The 25,194-nt window shown below is 43.2% G+C and overlaps 1 protein-coding gene across 1 annotated transcript in view; it reads right to left on the bottom strand.

Annotated features, from left to right (window-relative positions):
• The window catches only part of thsd7bb (thrombospondin, type I, domain containing 7Bb), a gene marked incomplete at both ends in the record, with an annotated part of 68,760 nt that overhangs the window by 15,687 nt on the left and 27,879 nt on the right, over positions 1-25,194 (bottom strand). The window contains 12 exons of the mRNA XM_080835363.1: positions 13,660-13,747; positions 13,965-14,157; positions 16,395-16,477; positions 17,007-17,120; positions 17,566-17,739; positions 19,093-19,264; positions 21,036-21,181; positions 22,308-22,419; positions 22,621-22,718; positions 23,161-23,283; positions 23,689-23,757; positions 24,850-25,018. Of these exons, the coding sequence (XP_080691489.1) occupies positions 13,660-13,747; positions 13,965-14,157; positions 16,395-16,477; positions 17,007-17,120; positions 17,566-17,739; positions 19,093-19,264; positions 21,036-21,181; positions 22,308-22,419; positions 22,621-22,718; positions 23,161-23,283; positions 23,689-23,757; positions 24,850-25,018 (1,541 nt within the window). The remainder of the gene's footprint in view (positions 1-13,659; positions 13,748-13,964; positions 14,158-16,394; positions 16,478-17,006; positions 17,121-17,565; positions 17,740-19,092; positions 19,265-21,035; positions 21,182-22,307; positions 22,420-22,620; positions 22,719-23,160; positions 23,284-23,688; positions 23,758-24,849; positions 25,019-25,194) is intronic.

Genomic DNA, 25,194 nt, shown 5'->3' with positions numbered 1-25,194 from the left:
CCAGAACGTTGTCTGATGTATCCCCCCTCGCCTGTGAGCGGCGACAGGGGCCACAAGCCCTCTCTCTCTCTCTCTCTCTCTCTCTGTCTGGTTTTGACTGTTCCTTAGAGAGCCAGCTCTGAAGCCATGTGGACTGACTGGATTGAATGGCAATCCTCAGAGTAATTATATCTGATTTTGACTTCAGAAGATTACAACTTCAGAGTATTATTTCTCTCGGATATTTACAAACATGTTCCTGTCTGGCCAATACCAATGGTGGAGTTCAACTCATTGGGGATGGGATTTCATCCTCACCAGCATGACGAGTTTCAGAGATTTCCATTATTTTTAGAGTGGCAAGGCCTGGGTGCACTGCAGCTGAAGGGGCTCTGGGCTGTGCCAGCATTATCCACAGCTAAGTCTTAGGGTAGGTTGGAGAGAATGGACCAGAACTGGAGTGCTAGCACACAATGGATCTTCCGCAGGCTAAAGAGGATGATATGGACATGGGCGTGTGTGTGTGTGTAGTTGTGTGCTGGGTATATTCCGTCTCAGAACCTTTACTGCAAGACAGTTAGGAGTGGCTCTACAAATCTACAAGCCTGAAGCAACACTATAGTTTATCGAGTAGAAGCAAGTGGCTAATGATAGTAAAATGGAGGAGAGGAAAAGCAAGGAACATTACTCTGTTTTTTTCTTTGAGGCTATTGAAGGATAAAAGCTGTACATTAAGGACCTGAATACTTAGCAGTCAGTTGGAGTGTGTCTGGGAAGTGGCAATGTGTCGCCTTGCCAGGCTAAACATTCTGTGCCAACCCAGCGAGCGAAGCCAACCCAATCTCCCCTCCTGGAACAGTCCATCACACTCATTTACCAGCAGATTTACCCACAAAACCCTTCCGTCGAATTTTAGAGAGAGCTTGTGGTTTCCGTGATAAGATGTCGGAAGTGGGTCAAGGACTCGCAACGTTCCGCAGTAATTAAAGCGCCGGCTCTCCCGACACCAGAGGAGAGCGGATCAAATCCGGAGCGGGATTTTGGGAATCCATTGTGACACTCTCCTTGCGCGAGAATCCGCTTCACGAGAATTTTTTGTTGCTGCCTTTTGTCTGTGAGGCCTATAATTAAGATTACTGTCTTCCATCCGTGTCAGAATGGACTGAAACGGACCGGGCTAACTCAGGGAATTGGGAAATATAAAACAACTGCAGGCAAGAGTACAAACCCAAGTACATCCAACCAAATCATTTCACTACGTGCAGAATGAGTCACAGAGGCGTTTAATCATGAAAATGGAATTCCTGAATGTTATCCTGTTTTAAAAGGCCTCAGGCTCTTGATCTGTATTAATGGCTGCATCTACAAACACGAGCCTGTTCTGTGTTCTGATACTGTTCTGGTCTTTCTAACGTACTGTGTGGGAGTGTTGGCAGGGAAAACAAAACAGAGAAAACATGAATGAAAAGGATGCTTGTGCACATTTTAAGCATTTATTTCTCCATTGAACATCTGTAGGTGCTGGTGTCAGTTAGATGCTTTTTACATGTAGTGCTAAGACACAGACATGACAGGCTTTCTTTGTTAACTTTCTTTGCAGTATCTGAGAGTTTCTAATGGTCTCCTAGGCTGCAAACTACAACAGTGCTCCTAGTCCCAGAGGAAACTCCTCAGCCCCTAAGGATGCAGAACAGATTTGCATGCCTCAGAGACTTGGGAGAGGAATTTCCAAGGAAAGAGACTGAAAGTAGAAATCAATCAAACCACACCACCAGAAAAGCAGGCACAAATAAGAAGTGGTTCTTAACACCTGTTCAACCCTCAACCCTAATTCTAATGTCGATTGATAGATGATATCTCAACACCGTCTTTGGATTGCTGAAGAAATTACTTCAAATTTATAGATAACTTTATTCTTATGAAGTTAGTTCTATTACCAGCTAGCATCAACAGAAAAGAAACAAAATGGCTACTACATAAACTCCATTTGTTTTGTGAAAATAATGCCTAATTTGTCAACACCGTCATGTCAACTCAGATTTTCTTTCTATAACTTAAAATGTTTATATAAAATAACATCTTCACAATTATTTTAGTTATATTGCAGTAACTGATTAATTAAAAAGAATACAATAATTTAAATGAAAATCAAGGCTTTTGTCACCACCGTCAACTCCGTCATAGATGTCTCCTCCAACATTTTGTTAGTATGATACATATTTCTCGAGGAATTGTAGGACATAAATAAAATGCAATGAGTATATGTTTGAGATATATCGGTGACAATTCATTTGTGTTTTTTGTGTGTGACAGTGTCGACAAAAAAAACCTAAACGGTAGTTTGGAGGTTGTACCAAAACATATCTCTCCAGATGAATTTTTTTATATATAAATATATATATATATATATATATATATCATTAGCTCCACATTTCAAGGCAAGTCAAATGGAGACTGTGAGCACACAGAAATGGTTAACATTGACGTGCAGCAGCCGTCATCATCCCCTCCCAGGCTAAGGATAGACTATCTGATGTGGAGGGCCAGGCAAAGGCACCAATGTCTAACCCACTCAGGGAGTCCTGCCGAGGGAGACACATTAACATCCCACCCCAACTTCCTTGACTCCTTGTTGTCACCATCCCCACCCAATCGTCTGACGTTCCGTAACAGCATGGAGAGGCTGCTGTCAATTGGCAGGCTGTCTTTTTCTAGCCTAAAACCCAATCCCAAGGGCACAGCACCCAAAGCACCTGCTCCACCCCACCATCACTCCAGCCCACCTACACCCCACCCCACTTTCACTCCACACTGTCTCTCCTTCCGACATCAAACTCGCCTCTCTACCTCCAGCAGCTTGCCCAACTACAGAGACTAAGAAAACTCCCCAAGGAGTCTTGCAGACAACTCTAAGAGCTGCCACGCGCAAACGCTATGTCTCGCCGATTTATATGTTTATAAACACTCTTGGTTCAAGTCAGGGCACTGTGTGCTCACATACTCAGCTATCCCTGTCCTAGTCGGAAAGAGAATCAATAAGCATTTTTTGGAGAAAGTTGTTACATTTTCTTATTTAAAGATTGTTGCATATCAACACAAATCTTTAAAACACTCTAAACTTACTGTTAAGCTAGCCCTTCTGAACATTAGATTTCTCCTAAACAAGTCATTTGTAATTAATGATCTTATTTGCACACACAAACTTGATTTTTTACTTTTAATTAAAACATGTTTGGATCAATCAAGCAGTGCTCCTGCCCTCACTGAATCTGCTCCTCAAATGTCAGTGTCATAAGTGCTGCCTGCACAGACAGAAGAGGAGGGGGAATAGCCACACAATTCAGAGAATCTTTTCAGTGAAAACATGTCATCGAGCTTTATTTTTTATTAATTTATTATTATTTTATTTACTTTATTTTTTACTTTTTATCTTTTTATATATTCTATTGTTTATATTGTTGTCCGAATGTTCTGAAGTACTTATTGTGTTTTGTATGTTTATTGTCTGCACCAATATGCCAAAACAAATTCATGGAAGGCGTAAACTTTCTTGGCAATAAAAACAATTCTGATTCTGATTCTGATTGTTGTTGTTGAATAAATATAATTATATGCAACTCCGGAGTCCTGAGGTAACTTGAGTGAATTTTCACCTAACAGTGGTGACTTTCTATCATTTGAATATCTATGTGCTCTCATTAAGTGTTCTCCTCAAATGTAGTTAATAACTATTTTCAGACCTCTAAGACACTTGTTGTTCTTGTTGAGTAAACTATTGTATGTAATTTGTATGGATTTTAGTTGTCTTTTTATATCAGGAGATCTCAACTTGCATGTAGATAATATTCAGAACAGTTATGCAAAGGAACTAAATACCTTCAGCCTAAGTAAGCTTGTCAACGGGCCAACTCACTCTCTTGGACATACCCTGGACCTTGTCATCACAAAGGGTTTTAGTATCTCAAAAAACTGTCAAGGCCTTGGCCTTCTCTGATCATTTCTGTGAGTTGGCAGTTTTTCCTTGTCCCTGGCACTTTTGTACCTACTCCAGGGCCGTTCAGGCCCTGGGCTCTGTAAAAGCACCTTGAGAAAATGTAATTGTTTTGGCGTTATACAAATAAAATTGAATTGGATTAAATGTGTCAATGTGTCAAAAAATTGCGTAAATACAACATGTTACTTCATTACATATTACTACACAGACGGGAACACTGGGTTGGATTTTCAGGAACGGTTATCAAATGGTTCAGATCATGTTTACAAGAGAGAAGCTTCTCTGTTCTCTGTTGCCATTGGGAACCACACCTCAACACCAACATTAATGACCTGTGATGTAGAGGAGTTGATCTTATAGGGCCTTTGTCTGGCTTGGACAAATCATTGAAGACAATACAATTTCTTATCATAGCTATGCTGATGACACCCAAATTTACCTAGCCCGCTCACCTAACACCTAGTCCCGTAGAATCTCTTTATCAATGCATTGACCAAATTAAATAACTTTTCTAAATGGAAGTTTGGGAGTAGGGTGTCGAAATTTTGCCACACCTCTCATCTCATATCAGTGAGGTAATTTATTCCCAGTTTACCTGTTCAACCTGCGGCATTTCAGCGCTTGTTATCACCCTACCACCTCCCCTCACACCTCCCATCTTCCTTGGTTAAGAATGGAATGGGGTTTACACAGGGATGATGCTTGACTTAAGCCAGCTTCAGCTTATACAAAATGCAGTGGCTGGAGTTCTTACAAACAGATGAGATGTTGTGTGTGTTTCTGAAATAGGCTGGTCTGGGTATTTCCGCTCAGATTAAGCATGTTTGTTATCAGGTGGAATATCCATGTCGGTACTGAAGACCCCGAAGCTCAGGGCCCCTCAAAAGTTACTGAAGTTTTTACCAGTTTTTCTGGTTTCAAAAATATGGATAAGAGTTTGAACAATGCTGAGCCACGACTCTCTGATACGAGAGAGATGAAAAGCTATTATGTATAAGTACTATATTTACCAACTTCACAGCTGGTGTTATGTGCTCCAACATCCATGTTATCTACAATTGAATGAAAGCGCTATACGCAATGCAACATAGTTACAGGATATTCCAGTACTTATTTGTATAAACCTAGAAATCAAACATTATTCAAAGAATCATCCTCCTGACAAGAACAAGCACAATGGATACCCAGCAACACCGCAGTTCTCGCTGGAGATATGAGCCACCTCAACCATGTTTCTGCAAAGCATAACCCATGTCATCATCACCTGGGCCTGAGCCAGGACAGACTAAATGATCCTGAGTCCAGCCATAACGCTGGCCCGCTGCAGAGCCTTGAACAGGGGCCATTCTCTTGGTATGATTGATAATGCCTGTCCAAGGAGGTGAAACACAATGGCGTCTGGCCGCTCCCGTGCAGATGGATTGGAGAAGATGAAATCAATGTCGCCCCGGAGACAGGTCACTCTAACGGCCCCTATCTGGCGCTCATCAATAGTGCCATTGATCGGCAGGATTCCAATCCGTGTGTCGCAGAGCCCAGCTGATTAAACGCAAAGCCAAATGGCCAAGGTGGGGAGAGAGAAAAAATACTTAGAGATCTGATCAGTGCCAGAGAGCTGGGCGTTCAGACAGAGAGAGTTATCATAATGATAAGGCGGACAGGACTCCAAAATCTGTATTGTTGAGCAAAATACACCATTACCATTACCATTAGCAGCTCCTGTATGTACGTAGGCTGCCTGTGAACAGTGATCCCTTTGATCAAAGAAACTATAAAGTCTCCAAATGATGGGTTATTGCATTGCAAGAAATACCGGCCCCCTTAACCAAACCTACACACTCATACAGACATAGACAGAAAGAGCTGGAAGTATGAGTGTGTTGGGAAGGAGCTATTAGGTTCATGCTCAAACACTACTAATGCAGTAGTGCGCCTGTCCCAGAGGGCTTGGTATTTTAAATAATACAGCGAGTCTGAGACTTCATTTCCAAAAGCACAATTACACGCGTGCACACACTCCAGAGCCATCAGACGAACACAGCGCTGGAAAAAAGAGGTTTTTAATTATGGAGGGATGAAGGGGAGGAAGCAAGAGGAGGGGAAGGACGGTGGTGAATAATCCTCCTTTGCTCTCTTTCCATTCCTCCATTTTTTAAATACTGCATGTTTACGTACGCACTCTCTCTCTCTCTCTTCCTCGTGCTCTTTCACTCTTTCTGTGACAGTCTGTTGAGATGTGACAGCACTGAACTCCAGAGACATCCCTGCATGAAACTGAAAAATAAGGCTCCATTCATGGGACTAAGGTGCAGGCCTATGAAACTGGTAAGTGAGGCTCTGTTACTTTTTGATAGTATATTATAACTAGATTAATGCACTAATTAGTACATGATAATTTGCCAGCCTCTGAACACGAAAAAAAACATTGTATCTGTAGGCCTCTATTTATTTGTGTTTGTGTGTGTGTGTGTGTGTGTGTGTGTGTGTGTGTGTGTGTGTGTGTACAGTGTGTTTATGCATGTACAGTACTGTGCAAAAGTTTTAGGCAGGTGTGAACAAATGCTGTAAACTAAGAATGCTTTCAAAAATGGAAGTGTTAACCGTTTATTTTCATCAATTCTTCATAAATTAACTAAATGCAGTGAAGGAACAGAAGAAAATTCTAAATTAAATCAATATTTGGTGTGACCACCCTTTGCCTTCAAAATAGCATCAATTCTTCCAGATACACTTGCGCACAGTTTTAGAAGGAACTCGGCTGGTAAATTGTTCCAAACATCAGAGAACTAACCACAGATCTTTTGTGGATGTAAGCTTCCTAAAATTCTTCTGTCTCTTCATGTAAACCCAGACAGACTCGATGATGTAGAGATCAGGGCTCTGTGGGGGTCATACCATCACTTGCAGGACTTTCTGTTCTTCTTTAAGCTGAAGATAGTTGTTAATGACATTGGCTGTATGTTTGGGGTTATGTTCCTGCTGCAGAATACATTTGGTGCCAATCATACGCCTCCCTGATGGTATTGCATGATGGATTAGTACCTGCCTGTATTTCTCAGCATTGAGGACACCATTCATCCTGACTAAATCTCCAACTCCACTTGCAGAAATGCAGCCCCAAACTGGAAAGGAACCTCTACCATGCTTCACTGTTGCCTGCAGACTCTCATTATTGTACCTCTCTCCAGCCCTTCGGCGAACAAACTGCCTTCTTCTACAGCCAAATATTTCTAATTTTGACTCATCAGTCCAGAGCACCTTCTGCCATGTTTCTGCACCCCAGTTTCTATGTTTTCGTGCTTAGTTCAGTCACTTGGCCTTGTTTCCTTGTCGGGGTAGAGCTTTTTGGCTGCAACTCTTCCATGAAGACTACTTCTGGCCAGACTTCCCCGGACAGTAAATGTCTGTACCTGGGTACCACTGGTTTCTGCCAGTTCTGAGCTGATGCCACTGCTTGAAATCTTCCGATTTCGAAGGTAAATAAGCTTGATGTGTTTTTCATCAGCTGCATTAAGTTTCCTTGGCTGACCACTGCGTCTACGATCCTCAACGTCTTCTTCAAAAGAGCTTGAACTGCACATTTTGAAACCCCTGTCTGCTTTGAAATCTTTGTCTGGGAGAGACCCTGCTGATGCAGTATAACTACGTTGTGTCTTGTTGCTGTGCTCAGTCTTACCATGTAAATGGATAAAAAATAAACATCTATTGTTCACATTTTTCAAAGCATTCTTAGTTCATAGCATTTTTTCACACCTGCCTAAAACTTTTGCACAGTACTGTACATTTCAGAATAAGTTTGTGAATTGCATGTATGTGTGTGCTTGTTTGAGTAAACTAAGTGTACCAGATGTGTGTATGTGTGTGTGTATGCAAATTCATGAGGATTTGTGTGTGTGTGTGTTTTTGTGTGTGTGTGTGTGTGTGTGTTTGTGTATGTAGTGTGGGTGATATATGGGGCTGGTGGTGTGGATGATGTGTTGTTTGTTCTCGAGTGCGTGACGTGAATCGCAGTGAGCCTAAACTCCATTAAGACTGGGACTCTCTATGTGTTATCTCATCTGATAAGGAGAGGAGAGACACACTGAGTGTGGACAATCTTCTCTCCTCTCTTGCATGCACTCACACACACACACACACACACACACACACACACACACACACACACACAAACACACACGCACACACACACAGTACACACACACACACACACACACACAGTACACACACTCACATGCACAGACTAACACACACGCACACGCACACACACACACACACACACACACACACACACACACACACACACACACACACACACACACACACACACACACACACACACTGCTTTGCCTCTCGTTCTCCAGCACACTTTCTTCTGTTCTTCTCAGCTGTCTTCAACTACCAAAACACAAAGTTCGTTCTCAACCTTTATTTCCCTTCTTCCTTTTTTTCTTTCTTTCTCTCAGTTGCGTGTTCTTCCTCTGAATCATAGGTCAAGAAAATGGTTTGCACACCTGGCAAGGGGCTCTTTTACTGAAACAATCAACACCTGTTCATAATTGTATGACCAAGCTGAATAGAATGCCATAAAAACCATCTGCACACCTGTGAGGTTGGCTATAGCGTTGCAGTAGCATTTTCCAAATACTTTTTGAAAACACTCCAAAAAATGATCTATCTCTCAAGCCCCCTGCAGCATCAGTCAAAATGTTTATTATGAATCAAAGATGAATTTATGATGGCTCTGTCAAGAGGGTTGATGCTCTTCAATTTTTTGCTTTAGCACTGGGGAGAAAAACATCATTCTTGCCCCAAACCTCAACAATCAATCCAGTCAATCTCATGGGCTTCTGTATCTCATGTTTGTGGGGTGTCTGTCGATACTTATAACCCGCCACAACCACTGCTCAAATCCCCTGAGGCTTACTATGGGCTTGTTCAATCAATGAACAGTATTTCATTTAATAAACTACTTATTCACTCAATTTAAACACAGCTCTTTCTTTAAGCACAACCCATGCTGGCTGAATGCAGATGTTAAGGGAGCCAAATGGAATGGATTGATTTTCTAGCTTGCATTATGACAAGAGATTAAGTAGTTTGAGGCGACTTTGTGGCGCTCCGACGAGAAACCTTGCAGCATTCTGAAGCTTTAGCACCATCTTGTGTGCAACAATAGGTTTGCGCACGCAAACAGTGGGGCCAATTTCCCTCTACTGTACCGGCAAATGGCAGAAATCTGTTGCCTTGTGTTGTCTTCTTCCCGTTTCAGAGAGTGTGTGCTTCATAATAGAGGCTGTAACATTCACAATACAGTTCATTGTACTCACATTTCACGTTTCATGAGACACCTGTGTTATCATAGGTGTGGCATGGAGGGACGGTGTTTTGCAGTCCCATCATTAGGACACAGGGGGGCTGCGCTGCTTTCAAAAGGACATGCGAACTGTGTGGGGTGGGGAATAGCATAATATGATGGGTGCTGCTGGGGCATTAGAGTGAGGTTTGTAGGCTACTGCTTTGGCCTCAGAACAGCAGTCCTGAACACCTGCTAAAGGTAAATCTTGGACTACGTGCTGTGTAATACTGAAAGGTTTCGTGTTCTCTAGCAAGGCTCAAGTATGCTATACACTACGGATTTTGTATCCTCTTTCGGGCATTTTATGAGGATAAATATCTCACCTCACCCCTTTACCTCTTTATGGTGAGCTCTGTAGGGGCCTGAGGATGACGTAAGCTCTGAGGAGTATTGTCGAAATCCAATCAAATCCGCGTCATCTCTCTAATCACCATGATTATCTGCTTCGTATTCAGGAGGGTGACTGCCGATTGGAAGCGTAATCAGATTCCGCGTTCGCACGTCCATCCGGAGGGATCCCGACACCGGCTGGACTGGAGGAACGCCTTTGGATGGATTGAAGATGACAGCCTTACGGCGTCTTGCTGGGGTGCGCACGCCAGCCACGGTTAGTGTCACGTCCACTGTAAACGGAGCTGACAGCCCCGAGGCCACGTACTGATTAATGGCTACATCTGTGTTTTAACACCGAGGAGTATCGTCCGTCCGCCCGCATGCGCTCCTTTCCCTGAGTTAGCCATGGATGTGATCTGATATTACCATGACAATGACACAGAAGAAAAAGTCATATGTTTTAGGCCTACTGATGTTGGAACACTGTTGGACCACTATTTCAGTTACAATTATTGTTGTCATAACCTTTTCTTTTCTGTCAGTAGCCTCATATATCAAATTCCACTGCAGAGTTTGCAAAAGCACAAGAGCAGGAACTTTATGCAATTTAACCCTTACAATGGCAAAACCATAAAATCACAACTAATGTGGTTGAACAGAAGACTGATTCAGTTTAATTTTATTCATAAATTCTTCAACACACCATAACACAAAACATCACAACTCACATTCCACAACAATGTGTAAAGCATCTTGTAAAATCAGTCTGGAGACTGTGGTGTCAGGAGTTGGTGCTTCTGTCAAGATCCTTATCACCATTAAGAAATCCACATTCTGATTCAATGTGTTGCACAAAGAAAGAGAGAGAGAGAGAGAGAGAGAGAGAGAGAGAGAGAGAGAGAAGAGACAAAGAGAGAGAGAGAGAGAGAGAGAGAGAGAAGAGAGAAAGAGAGAGAGAGAGAGAAAGAGAGAGAGAGAGAGCACCTGCAAGGCCACTTTAGAAGCCATTGTTTCCTAAATCTTGCCACTGCATCTTTGCCATGTGCTTTGGTGTCCACAGATGAATGTCTGCTTCGATGTGAAAACTAAGAACTTGGCCCCATCGACCGGACAAAAATCAACCACTATAATCGGTATACCATCATGTTTTTTTCACATAGAATCAAGGGATTAAAGAGGATCAATCTGGAATCCTTGTCCACTCTCTTCACATGAGTTGTGCTGGGCTCCTGCTCATCAGCAGGGATTGTTGGCTGTTTCCCAAGTTGTTGGGTATTGTAGTTTTGTGGTGTATTTGAGTCAAAGCTCCCTGGGGAACAGCCTTGACCTTCACTTACTTTTTCATTAAGGATGAAACGGTAAACAAACCACACACAAACACACACACACACACACACACACAAGCCGGCGGCTAATGTCACCTAGCATCAACAGAAGAAATAGTTCTTATGGAGAAAATATAAGTGACAAAGAAAAAAAAACATTCAGCACTAATATAGTGCATAAGGCATATTCTTGTCCTTTAGTCTTTTTTTGCAGTCTTTTTCTCTGAGGCCAAATGTAAACAAATCCTGTGTTTTGTTAGTCCTGCCAGGTGTGCAGTTTTCGGCCAACTGGTCCCACAGCCCCCCAGCATAGAGATAACACGGCAGGTATTGAACCTTCAGCTGTTCCGCAGAGCAGCCACATGGAATGAGATCCATGGCTTGTAGCAACATCATCAAAACCTGATGTGAATTTCCAGGCCATGTCTTACAACAGTACATAATCACCAGAACCAGGCTTTTAAAAATACAGCATTGTTCAGGGAATCCATGATAGCCTGTAGCTGAGCCGCTTTACCGGATATCAGAGAGTCACAGGATGAAGCATGAATATTTGAATATTTTGTATTTAAATCCTGCTGCATTGTGTCTTCTTAGTCTGTCTTTTTGGTGTCCGATGGGGTCCCATATCCCTGATGTCAAAGAGGATGAAAGCTGGACATTCCTTGAGGGGTGAGCTCTAGGGTAGACGAAGGGTCAGAGGTCACATGTCCGTATCCCCATCATAGGATAGGGTCAGGGCTTTCTGGTGACTTCCAACACCTGAGCTGGGTTTGGTGTTTTTGCTGAAGACACACACACGCGCACACACACACACACACACACACATACACACACACACACACACACACACACACACACACACACACACATAGAGCGAAACAGAGTGAAACATCAGGCCTTTTGGGGTTATTATTGATGTGTTTTATAGACATCCAGGGAGCTATATATACTCACTGGTCACTTTATTAGGTACACCTTCCTAGTACCGGATTGGACCCCCTCTTATTCTGAGAAATGCATTTATTCTTTGTGGCGTATTCAACAAAGTGCTGGAAACATTCCTCAGAGACCTTGCCCCTTTGTGCTTGATTAGGTAGATTTAGATTTTGGTCCATATTTGGATTGGAGTTGCTGCTGATTTCTGGGCATCTTCATGATGCATATCCCTGTTCCAACACTTCCCAACTGCAATCTGGTGACAGTGGAGGCCATTTGATTATATTGAATTGATGATATGAGCTTTGTGACATGGCCTGTTATGCTGCTGAAAGTAACCATGCTCAGCAGTTATACTCAGCTGGGCTGTGGCATATAAATTATGCTCAATTGATGCCCAAAGATTATGCTCAATTGATGCCAAGACATGATCCCCCACACCATATGCCATCAAAATTAATTTGAAGAAGTTACCAAAACTAGTTGCCTGATCAAAAAGTGTCAAATTGTTGTGACAGTTGAACAGGTATACCTATTAAAGTGGCCGGTGAGCGTATTTCAAATACATCACACTAAGTCAATGGTTTAATAGTTACATATAATAATACAATCAGTGTGTCCTGGGGTGATTCTCATTTCCATAATCTGTCTATCTTCCCTTTTTTTCCTTTCTTACATCCTAGCCCCTCCTTATAATAAAAACGTGAAGGAACATGACATTGTATGAGCGCAATCCTGTGGACAACACAACCATCAATGATTCATTAAAGTTGGCATATCTGAAAAAAATTCAAGCACATGGAAAATCGTTTCTTTGTTTGACTGATCACTTATCTTTGATCTTTCATAAACTGCTACATCTTATTTTAATTAGTTGGTTGACAGATGTGAGGAAAGCATAGGAAGAAAGGGTAAGGGAATTATCACCTTGGGCCTTCCTCATGCATTCCAAAATCTTTGCCTATAGGCAAAGTGATACGGTACACCTTGTAACCACAGACATGAGACCTATCACTAAAAACACTTCTGCATAGGGTGTTCTTGTGTTTCCTTGCTCATGGGTCCTCTGTCCTCACTGTTCCTCGTCTCCTCTGGCAGTAATTAGAGAAATGAGACGTCCTTCATGACGTCACACAACGATTCTCGGGGAACCGACGAACGAGGACGGGGGAAGCATGCCAATAACGGTATGGGATGTATTCCTGGTCCCAGTGATGCATGGATGCACTTAAATATCACCACTAGAGGGCGATTGTGTACTTAATGGATATCAGATAAGGTAGGTTGTCAAAACTGACCTAAAATCTTGCCAAAGTTTGATTTTTAACACTGTTTTTCTTCAACTTGTCTATTAGCTGATGAGTTCATTATAATTTGTGTAACACCCACTATTACATATTTTCAAACTGACCACACATTCACACGTTGTAGTTCTACACACTGTAGTCATAAACATACTCATGTTATGCTCCCAACAACAGCTGAAGGTGTCCACACTCTGAGTCACCATGCACACATTACTGTGCGTGACACGTTTCTGATTCTGGGAATTCTCATGATCAGTGATGACATATGGTGCCTTTTTGTTGTATCTGTGGCTGACGCAGAGGATGAGATGGTTTGTGTGTGTGTGTGTGTGTGTGTATGTGTGTGTGTGTGTGTGTGTGTGTGTGTGCGTGTGTGTGTGTGTGTGTGTGTGTGTGTGAGAGAGAATGAGTAGAGTAGCTACTCACCACAACAGGAAGGACATAATGATGATGAGCAGGATGAGAACAAATCCAGCAGCCATCAGGCCATAAACCCAGGGTCTGACACGCCCATCTGCCAACACAAGCACACAAACACACACACAGACACACACATACTCAAAGCTATGATGTCTGTATACTGATCTTCATCATCATCATCATCATCTCTGTGTAACACCCTCATAATTAATTCATTCCTCAAGATGACTGATGATATTTATATGTAAATATATTGATTAGTTGATTGTTTACTAGATAAGGATCTAAAGGTTTGACACCAGTAACGTTACCTGGACCCACTGCCTGCAAGGCCCACTCCCTGATCGGGTTCTGGATTTGGGTGCGGCCAGGTCTGGGCTGCCCAGAACTGGTTTTCACATCTGCCTTCTTGTGGTCAGGCCCGGGGATTCTGGTGCAGTAGTCAAGGAAACCGTGAGAGGTCATAACCTCTATGAAGCCCTTTTGACATCCACACACTCCACTCTGCGAAAGAGAGAGACAGAGAGAGGGAGAGAGGGAGAGAGAGATAGAGAGAAATTTGAGAAAAGAGGAGCAGGGAGAGGAGGATGGAGAGACAGGCAGAGAAGTTCGTTTCAAAGAAGTTCCACTGCAGTCACAGTTCACTGAGCTGGGAGAAGTAAAAGACTCCATGCGCTGAGGCTGTGGAGAGCTTTAAGACTAGATCTTCACACTGCATTAACTTATCGTGAAGAGCTTTTAGGCTGGATCTTCACACTTCATTGACTTATTGTGCAAGTAAGGTTGATGCAGTAGGTACAATATGTAGTGAGATGAATTCACCTGCACTCTCACGTCACTGCACTCATTTAGCACACCTGTTCAATAAGTGGCCATTGCTTGGGTGTGGCTATAAAAGCCTAGAAGTTTGCAGTAGTTGTAGATGGCGAATTGCTACATCCTGTGCAGAGTGGTGTCCTATTTCTCCCGTGGTAGGTTTTCATTGCCACTAAGCATTTAATTTTAATCACACTGTGGACTAACTCCGTCCTTCATTGTAGCCTGGTGTTGTGATCCTCTCCTCCTTCGCTGACCTCGAGAACGGTGGCCCACTAGTTCCAGGTATGCTCTGTCCTTTAATGTGTTAGCAGACCTGGTCTTTGTATTTTTATAATTATATTTATAGTCAGTGTCGTCTGTTTAGTGAGGACGCACATTCCCACGGCAGCCAGTGTCCTCGAGTAACGTGGGTATTATTTATACCTCCCTATTGGCTTAATTTTACCTCCGTTGGTTTTTAATTACGATATGTGTTTTGCAGACGCAACCCAGCCTGGTGGAGGGCTGGAGCCACGAGCTGCTGTCTTGTCTTTCTTTTGATTTGGTTTTCCCGAGTTGGTTTGGGGATTTGGCGTCAGCCTTTCCCTATACTCTGCCGTGTAACCTAAACGGCGTGTCTGTCATTTGTTCACGTGCTTGCTTTTGTCTCGTCTCACCTAGTTTAATTGCTTTGTTTTGGCGTGCTTCACTTGTTATTCTGTTGCTTTCGTTTTGTTATTTTTGTGTTTTATGTCCGTGTATGGGCATAGTGGCGTAAAGCATAGTTTATTCTTGTGTTTTGTTTTGTATTGTCTGCATGTGTATTGTTTATGGGTAGTGCAGGTATCCTGTGAGAGGGGAGACTATCCTGCCCTTTAGTGTTTGTGTTTATGTGTTGTCTTAACTGGGATCGACTGGTGCTTAATAGTTTCTTTTATCCCCTTTTGTGTGTCTGAGCAGGCATTGTGCTATCCTGGAGGGGGGGCTAGTCACCTGGTGGTGGAGTCCCGTTATTGCATGCTCACGTGTGATCATTGGTTGCTGTGTGGTTGCTGTGTCACTTTGGTCACTTTCCGTGTGCTGTGCTGTGCCGTGTTTGCCTTCACCAGGGTGGTGTGAATCCTGAGCACACTTCCCAGTTAGCCCGCCGCCCCTCTAAGGTAAGTCTCTGCCTGTTATAGTTCCCTTACCTAGTGTGTTTGCCAGCCCTAGTCATGACTGTTTGAGCCTTTTTATTACTGATTAAATAAATACTTTTCTACCCTGACTAACCTCTCAGTTTGTCTAGGTCCATCTCCCCACATCTACATCGTAATTGCTATTCTTTAAAATAAATATATTCTGGAACTCACGACTCTTGTGTGCTGTGTGTATCGAACCTGTTCTCGAGGGCTGAGGTGTCTAAGAACATTTAGATTAGATATTCTCTGGGTGTAATTCCCAGGGTGGCGTAGTTGGCTACTTACACAGGGCTGTGGGGTTCCCCCCTTATGCTCCTGTTACAAATACATGAGAGTCTCGCTGTAACACCAACTGGAGCTCCCACTTTCAGCAGCACTACATTCAGGGACATTCAAGAGCACCATTCAGCAATTCTGTACCTCTTTTGTTAAAAGCACATCATATCCCAACTCACAGTAACATCCTCAGCTATGTTCCCATGCTGCTAGCTGGTAGTAGCACCTGATTGCTGGATTATTGACAAGATTAGAACATCGGAATTTTGTCTTTTGGAAATCTAATGGATGAAATGAAAAAAGGAAAAAACCCAATAGAAAGATGTACTGACCATCATCATCTATCATCAATAAATGTAGCTGACCTTCCTGCTTTCAGTTTGTCCTAAACTATACTCTCTTTGCAGCGATTCTAAGTGACCCTTATGAGACACAGCAGTGTTCTAGATATGATGGCATCAGAGCTTGTGTGCGAGGTAAAGTTACCTGTGTGCATAAAGAGAAGGGCTTCATGCAGGGGGGTTGGCAGTGGCGTACCGCTGATGGCCGACTGTGTGAGGGGCACCCACCTGAGGGGGACAGGGACCACACATTCCGAGTCAGATCAGTTCCGCACAGACAGAGACAGAGTTAAACAGACAAGCCAACCCTCCCTGAGCATATGCTAGCTAGCAGACGGAATGTCCCCATGCCAAATTTCACATGTACCATGTATTAATTTAGCAGACACTGACATCCAAACTGACAGACAGTAGAGTGCAGAGGCACTTTTTCATTAGTATGTGTGCTCGCTGGGTATGGACCTTGACCTTGGTGTTGTGCTGTACCAATTGAGATACCATCCGTAAAGAAGTATTGTTTACAGTGCTGCATGCAATCATATCAAAAAGCTCAGGTAGAGTTTAGCAACAACCCTGTTGTAACACACCAGGAATTCAGAGACACCTCATTTGCAAATCCGGTGAATTTACACCCTGTGTAACTTTCCAGGGAAAGTACTGTCTACCAGTCTGCTGGTGCAGTTTCCTTTTACACCTCTAGGTGGAGACACCTATCACTTTGTGAGTGGCGCTTGATTGCAAACTGCTTTGCATGCACGGATGCCTGGATACCAACCTGTCACGTTAACTCCATCTGCCCTTTGGCACCACACGTTCCTCTTGTTCTCCCTCCATCCCCCTGTTCTCCACTCGTAGGTGTGGCACACTCCTCCTGCGGAACAATAGAGAACCTTCCTCATCTGGTTTATTTGCCTTTCTACATTTTACACCCAAAAAACATTTACCTCATAAAAATGTATTATTTGGTGGTAGATAATGTTCCTACTGATTTTATGAGAATTCCCCCAAAAACTCAAACTGTCCGTAGGTCTGTGTGGTAAAGTGCTAAGTTTCTAAGTCTATGTGGTATCCAGTCGAGGCAGACTGGAAATTGATCCAACTAAAAATGTACAGAGGTCAACAAATCACAAGAACACAAACTAATTGTAAAATGCATCATCCAACAGTGTCTCATAGAGCCATATGGACATAGTGATGTGTTTCTCTGTAGTCCTCTCATCTGAGTATTCCTCTACACCATTTTGTATTTGCAACACCACCAGGTAAACGCCCAGCTGGCAGTGTTGTGGGATCCATCTGCCTGGTCACCTTCATACCTTTGCAGGGCCTTGTCTCGTACACCTGGCTGGGGCATGCCTCTTGGTTCTCGGGCACCTGGATGATCACCGCTCGCGAACGCGCCTGGCGTCCCTGCGTCTCAAAGCCACGCCCGTCCAGACACATCAGCTGGCACGAGCTCCATGGGGACCACTCGGTAAGGTGGCAATCCCCTTCAGAGGGAAATAAGTTTAGGAAACAGAGAGGAAGAGAAAGCCTTGCAATGGAGAGAGCAGACAGCTGACACGGGGCGTTCTTAGGTGCCTGACTGGATTGCATGAAGTATTGGAACATTATCATCAGATATTTGAAGAGTTGACTAACTTCTAGTTAGTTTCAGCAAGTAAAGTATAAGGTTTATGATGATAGGCAGGCTCTAGGCAAGAAAGCCATTCAAGTCAAAAGTCTTTACAGTCACACATCTCTCTCGCAATCCAATCCAGTCCAATTCATGTGTCATGCAAGTTGCTCAATGACAAATTCTTTTCAGACCTCAAAAGCACTTTTGCTTACACAGGGTACTTCATGTTGAATCAGATGACAAGGCATTAGCTTTTCAAAGAACACACCTCACATAACCTTCACTTTCACTTCCTGACTGCCAGTACCCCTGGGCAGAGGACTTTCACTTCCTGACTGCCAGTACCCCTGGGCCCAGGACACATACTCAGATTTTGTTCCACAAATCAACTACTACACTTTTGGAACAGGAGCGTTTCTGGACAGTATAAAAAACAATGGTTCTCCCATACCCACCCTCCCGGACTTTGAATCTGTACAGATTCCTCAGACGCAGCCCTTTTCAAACTCCTCCCCTCTGGCAGGCGCTACAGAACCCTGCATACTAAAAGGACCAGGAGCAGTTTCTTTCCTCATGCCATCACCCTCATTACATGATCTGCTATAGCTACTCTTGTTCTTCCAGATAGTTATTACACCCTGCGTCACATCTACCATATATATGTGATGCACATTATTGTTTTTTGCACTACCACACATAGTTTCACTTAATGTATATTGTTTGTGTTTTATATAGTCCGTATATTGTATTGTCTGTAAATAATATGTACATTGTCTGTATATTGTCTGGATTGCTTGAGTCACCACCAAAGGCCGGAACCAGATTCCTTGTGTGTGTGTTTACATACTTGGCCAATAAATCTGATTCTGATTCTGATATGATTAAGTGCAACCCTTGCGAGTGTGAGTGTGTGAGTGCATGTGTAAGTGTGTGCTGTATGTTTGTTTGTGTGTAAGTGTTTACTGTATATTTGTTTGTGTGTGTGAGTGTGTAAGTGTCTATGTATATTTGTTTGTGTGTGTGTGTGTTTGTGTAAGTGTGTACTGTATGTTTGTGTGTGTATACTGTATGTTTGTTTGTGTGTGTGTGTATGTGTGTGTGTGTGTTTGTGTAAGTGTGTACTGTATGTTTTTGTGTACTGTATGTGTGTGTGTGTGTGTGTAAGTGTGTACTGCATGTGTGTGTGTGTGTGTGTGTGTGTGTGTGTGTGTGTGTGTTTGACTACCTGGGCAGGGCACAGAGCAGGGCAGCTGCACGGGGCCGTCTCTCTCAGGCCTCTGCTCTCTGTCACACCTCTCCTCCTCCACAGCGTCAGAACGGGACACGCCCGCCAGCGCCCCCCGGTGGACCACACACGTGAGGTTCCTCACCTTCACCCCCTCTCCACACTCCGCTCCCTAAGTGGGAAGAGCAGGATGGGGGGAGAGGGTGAATATAAGGGAGTGGGAGCCAAGAGGAAGATAGATGGTGAGAACAAACAAAAGAGTTAAAAGTAGGAGATACAAAAGAGGTGTAAAAAGAAACAAAGGTAACATTGAAGGGCGTGAAGTAAGGGGAGGAGTTGATGGGAAATCAAGGGAGAAAGAAGGCAGAACAGAAGGAGAGGAAGAGAAACAGGTGATGGAAATTCATATTACCATTAATTAATATATTTACCATTGCATTGCAGGCATGCTCTCGTGTGTGTGTGTGTGTGTGTGTGTGTGTGTGTGTGTGTGTGTGTGTGTGTGTGTGCGTGCGTGTGTGTGTGCCATGTGTATTGATAGTCTGGCCACACCCTTGGTTAAAACCTCAACCATGGCCTATGCTAAATAGGCTTCAGGAACAAATGCTCATGACACCCTCTCCAGACATCCTCCCTGCCCAAGGTGATGTAATATACATCACCTATCCACCATTTTGCCTTTGTGTGTGTGTTCCGGAACCTTCCGTAGGGGGGGGTCACCTCCCCTCCCCTCCCAATCACAAGCCCCCTGTCCCACCTCTCACCTGTAACACACCCCTTATGTTGACTTCTGGCCTCCCACAACTGACCTGTATTTAAACTGCAACACTGGAATGATATTCAGTCCTGTCTACCTTGATGCGGACCTTGATGCAGAACTGGCTCCCTATAGGTGTACGTGGATATAAATCTCCAAGAACTAGTGCTGTCAAACAATTAAAATATTTAATCGCGATTAATCGCATTTTTGTCATAGTTAACTCAAAATGAATCGCGATTAAATTAATCAAAATGAATCGCGATCGCAAATTTGTATCTATTCTAAATGTCCCTTAATTATTTTTTTCCCATCATTTTTATTTTATTTTAATGCTCTTATCAACATGGAAAAGTGGATTGGCTTGCTTTAAGCAATGTTTTATTTTATTGAAAAACAACATTGCCAAACAGGGCGGTACAAAATAAAATTATAAAGTGCACATTTAAGATAAACAAGGACTCAGCCTATAGTGCAGTTAAACCATGGCTTAATATTAGTTTTTTTCAAGTTCGCTGTGAACATAGAAGTCAGGCCTCTTATTTAAAAAACAATAAACCGTAACAGTTAGGTTACCAATAAAAGGTAAGCCAACTACTTCTGTGCTTTCAACCAGCTGCCTGTTGACATTTTCAGACAACAGTGAAGCTCGCTTCTTTTGCACAACACAACTTTTAAAGGTAAACTTTCTATTCAGAAGCTTTTTATCATCCATTTCGCCGTATCGAGCTCATCATTCACTCAAACGTGACGTTAGCCTACTACACAGTTTGGGAGGGCAAAAAGAACGTTAAAAACGTTTTTTTTTTTTGTTTTTTTTACAACGCGTTAATCGCGCGAAAAAAAAAATGAACGGTGTTAAAATGGGTTCGCTTTAACGCCGTTAATAACGCGTTAAACTGACAGCACTACCAAGAACCCTTTGATTCACCTCGTCGTCCTTTGTCTAAAAGTTTGGTGTCAGCTAATATTCTGTCACAGGAAAGAACGTATTAAGAGAGGAACAACAGATCATCAACAGATCATCAACACCTTTTTGGAGCATCTTTTAGGAGTTGTCAGGATCGCATTGGTGTCTGTTCAAGCAAGTGATTAGGTGTGATGCTGTGTGCATGCAACACCCTGAATCTTTGCTGTGGTGGGTGGTTCACAATCCCGCAGTAGAAGAAGGAGAAATGAGCATTACCTCTATCTGACAGGGGGACCAGTCTCCAAGCAACCAGGAGTAGCAAGGCATGATGGGACATGGTTTCGTTTGGGAGAGTTGGGCGGGGCATGGCTGTCCCCCATCGCCCGCCTCCTGTAATACGACCCTGGAGCGTAGCATCTGACCTGCAGAACAAGCACACCGATAACCTCACACGTACAAACAAATGTGTGCATATGTAAAGATGCCCCGGTGATGTTTTATAGAAAAATGGAAATGATTGTGCACTACCTTGCAGGCGGACAGAGAGACAGACAGACACATACACACACATGCGCGCGCGTGCACACAGATACACAAACAACATGGGAGCACTTGTACACATGACAAACATAGAGATGCCCATAGTTCTTCACTGCAAAAGGAGGCACGAAGACACGTAGACACGTAGACACACACACACACACACACACACACACACACGCTGTTTTGTATTCCAAGAAGGAGCTGTATGTAACCTTAAATAAACGCATTAGGCCTGGACTCCTGAGGACTGGCTGCCGTGCCAACAGGAGATGGCCAATTCTAGATAAATTTAAAGGATTAGTGATTTTAATTAAGTCACTAACGAGTGCCTCTGCCACAGGGGAGTACCCTACCAGACATAAAAGACATTTCTGCTCAGGAGCCACTCACTCTTTGGTTATCTATTTTAGTTTAGTTTAAGTTTGTTTTATGAGCGCGTAAGTACATTTGGTTTTAGTTTTGGGGAATTGACTAGTTTTAGTTAATTTTTGTGTTTTCAGGTATTAAAGAAATGCCCTGATTTATAAAAGCTCTAAAAGGCAGGATGAAAGAAAATAAATATGATATGTTTAATTAATCCTCATTAGGCCCGCGTATCTCCAGCAGTCAAACAGAACCGGATAAAGTGATAAAGTGGTATAGTTATCAGGGGGGAACAAAAAGATTTTACCTTGAATTCTATAAAACTGATATTTTAATTTTTATTTCAGTTACAGAAATTATTTTTTCACTGCTGGTTTTGGTTTTAGTCTTACTATAACTTTAACTATAATTACCCTGACAGACACATACACACACACACACACACACACACACACACACACACACACACACACACACACACACACACACTTATAACTCTCTCCCATACACACACTCATATGAACAGACTGTACAAGTGATTTTGTGGTTGTTCAATGGTTGGTCAAGTTGATGTAAAGATTGACACAGTCACATTTACAAACATTGGGATAAGTTTTGATGAATGATGCAATGAGGTCATACTTTGGTAGCCGCAGGTATGTGAGCATTCTGACCAAGGCGACCATGCAGACACCAGGCAGTTAACTGGGCAGCTAACTTCACAAGAAGTGATCAGTTCCTCTGAAGGACCCATCTGTGGACACATGAAAAGTAAGCATAGGAATGTAACATGCCAGGAGGTTCTCTGCTGTTTGTGTGTTTAATAAGGTTCTGTTGCCAGCCTGGAAAATGCTCTCTGCCCGGCGTGTGTGTCTGTGAGCAGATTTGGAACAGGTGATTGTGACTGACGAGCTGCTGTGTGTTGCGTTGTGTTTACCTCAGTGCACCTGCTTACTTCCACTAGCTTGCTGTCGCCACGGACACACCTGTGGAGGCGTGTCTTAATTCCCTGCCCACACACAGCATTCTCACTGAGTTGACAGGAGCTCCAGTCTGTAAAACAAACACACACACACACAGACACACACACACACAGACACACACACACACACACAAACACACACACACGCATACGCAACAAGATGTTCAGAGAAACTGTTTCTTGCATATACTTGCATACTCGCATGTCTACACACATACCTTAGAAAAACACATTTGCACGCAGATTAATCAACAATCACACACACACTCACTCTTACTCACTCAACTGAGCAATTTACAATTCATACTCAAGGTTACACATATTTACTGAATATCAACAGACGCACAGATACCCATATGCAAGGGGAAACCTACACAGGTAATAGTGTGTGTGGGCCATCGGTCTTGACGCTTCGGTTTCAGTATTTGACACTGTATGTCCGCTTGTGTGCACACATGTCTACACACACGTGTACACACACATCTACACACATATCTACACACACGTGTGTACCTGAGTAGCTGTAGCTGAAGTTGAAACAGGTGGAGTTGGAGAGGCAGGGCTGTGTCTGATTCAGCTCCGGGCACGTGTGACCTGGCTGCCTGAGCACCTGTCTGCTTCTCCACCTGAGCGCACCTGAGTGACAGGACTGGGAAGAGAAAGAGAGAGAGAGAGAGAGAGAGAGAGGTTTTACACTCTTTTATTAGACCTCTGTTTAACTTTCTTACATGATTACACTAATAAAACACATACAATGTTCAGACGCTAATAAACAAGGCTTACACCATCACATTGAAAATAAGGAAAAGTCTTCAAATCCCTCCCTATTTTTCCCCATTACACAGCCCTTCACCATCCCCTCTACAACCTCCACAGGATTTTGCCTTCCATGTTATGGTCATTATTCTTCTCCTGTGTTTTTCTTTTGGTCTTGACTAAGATTCAGATTTAAGATGTTACAGAAGTAACACATTTTGGGTCAACTTCTGTTGTTTTGAAACGTGTAAACACAAATAAAATAAGTGCCTTGGCTTGACTTACCGTTGCACAGGTGCTCCACTGGCTCCACTGTGAGGTCACACAGTGACCGGGGCAGGGTAGTGGACACATCTGAGAGGTGATTGGTGGCTCATGCTGGCCACATAGAGACTCATGCACATGCTCACTGCTTCCCCTCCTTACACACCTGGCCAATAGGAGACAGAAGAATAGTTTCATGATTCCAAAACTGAGGCCGAGTACAGACAGAAACAAGAGTTTAAGTCTGCTTCAGAAGAAACGCAAGAAGTTCACAGCTTGCTGAAGAAGTTTGCTGTGACGTCTGCCTTGAAGCCTACAGCCTGGTGAGAAATCCAAGGAAGAGTATAGACTACTTTGGTGTCCCCCATGCTACCCCCGGACCATCAGAAAAAGGGTCATTTGGATTTTCTTATGAGGGGTGAATGCACATGCAGCAAGAGCACGCTGGTGAACCAGGAACAGGGATCCATGATTCAGGATATGTGACTGGTTATGACTTGAAGAAAAGTGCTGATAACTTTAGGGGGTGTTGCAGTTAGGAGCAACCTCTTAGTACCTTTGCAATCAGAAGCCTGGAGACTGAATGTAGAAATCTGAAGTTTCATTGTAGTCACAATAAGTAAATGTTCCATGGATGATCTCACCGTATTAACGACAGGTCAACCTTTTTAAAGAAACTAAGTTCCTCCCACTGTAATGAAAATAATAATAATAATAATAATAATAATAATACTTTCAACTTGCATAGCGCTTTTCTAGGTAGTCAAAGATGCTTAAGGTATTTAGAGACGCTTCGATGCTTGTGTTTGGCTATCCTACATCCTCTATCTTTCTACTTAACCCTAACTTTTCTCTCTCTCTCAATGTTTGTGTGTGTGTCTGGCACCACTCCCATTTCCTGGGATCCTCGTGGCAAAGTCAATTTATGTTGTCTCCATCCCGGCTATCTTCCTTTAAGTCAATCAGCCTATTCAGTTTCTTTTGTCAGTAACTCTGAGTGAGACTTTTCATACTCGTGAGTTAATATATGTTCATCAACTTTATCAAAACATAAAAAATATCCTTCAGGGGTCAGACAATGCTTTCATATGCTGTACCATCCTCAATCTAGTGGAAATGGGTACTGGCTAGTGGCTACAAATTGAACTACATCCATGGTTTTCAGTGAGGAGATCACCTGACTTTGCGCCTCTGAACCCCATCTCCACAGGCTAGCATCTCCCCAGGTCCAGTGGGTGTGGGTGTGGGAGCGTCTGTGGGTGGAGCTGTAGATGAGCTGTAGCTGCTGGGCTCCATTGCTGTGCTGAGTGCGCTGGCTGTGGGCGTTGTGGTGGTTCTGCTGAGTGCTGAGCTGTTGATGTGTAGGGTGTTGAGGTGGCACTCAGACCACATGTCCACTTCCCAGCTGTACTGATCACACTCACTGTAACACGGCAGCACCTCAGACACCTGTGAATGCAGTGATAGGCTTACAACACACAAACACACACACACACGCACACGCACGGACGCACGCACGCACTCACG

Source organism: Sprattus sprattus (assembly GCF_963457725.1).
Source record: "Sprattus sprattus genome assembly, chromosome: 3".
NCBI classification, from domain to species: domain Eukaryota; kingdom Metazoa; phylum Chordata; class Actinopteri; order Clupeiformes; family Clupeidae; genus Sprattus; species Sprattus sprattus.
The sequence above is the reverse complement of the archived record's forward strand: the minus strand, read 5'-3'. Positions and strand labels throughout refer to the sequence as shown.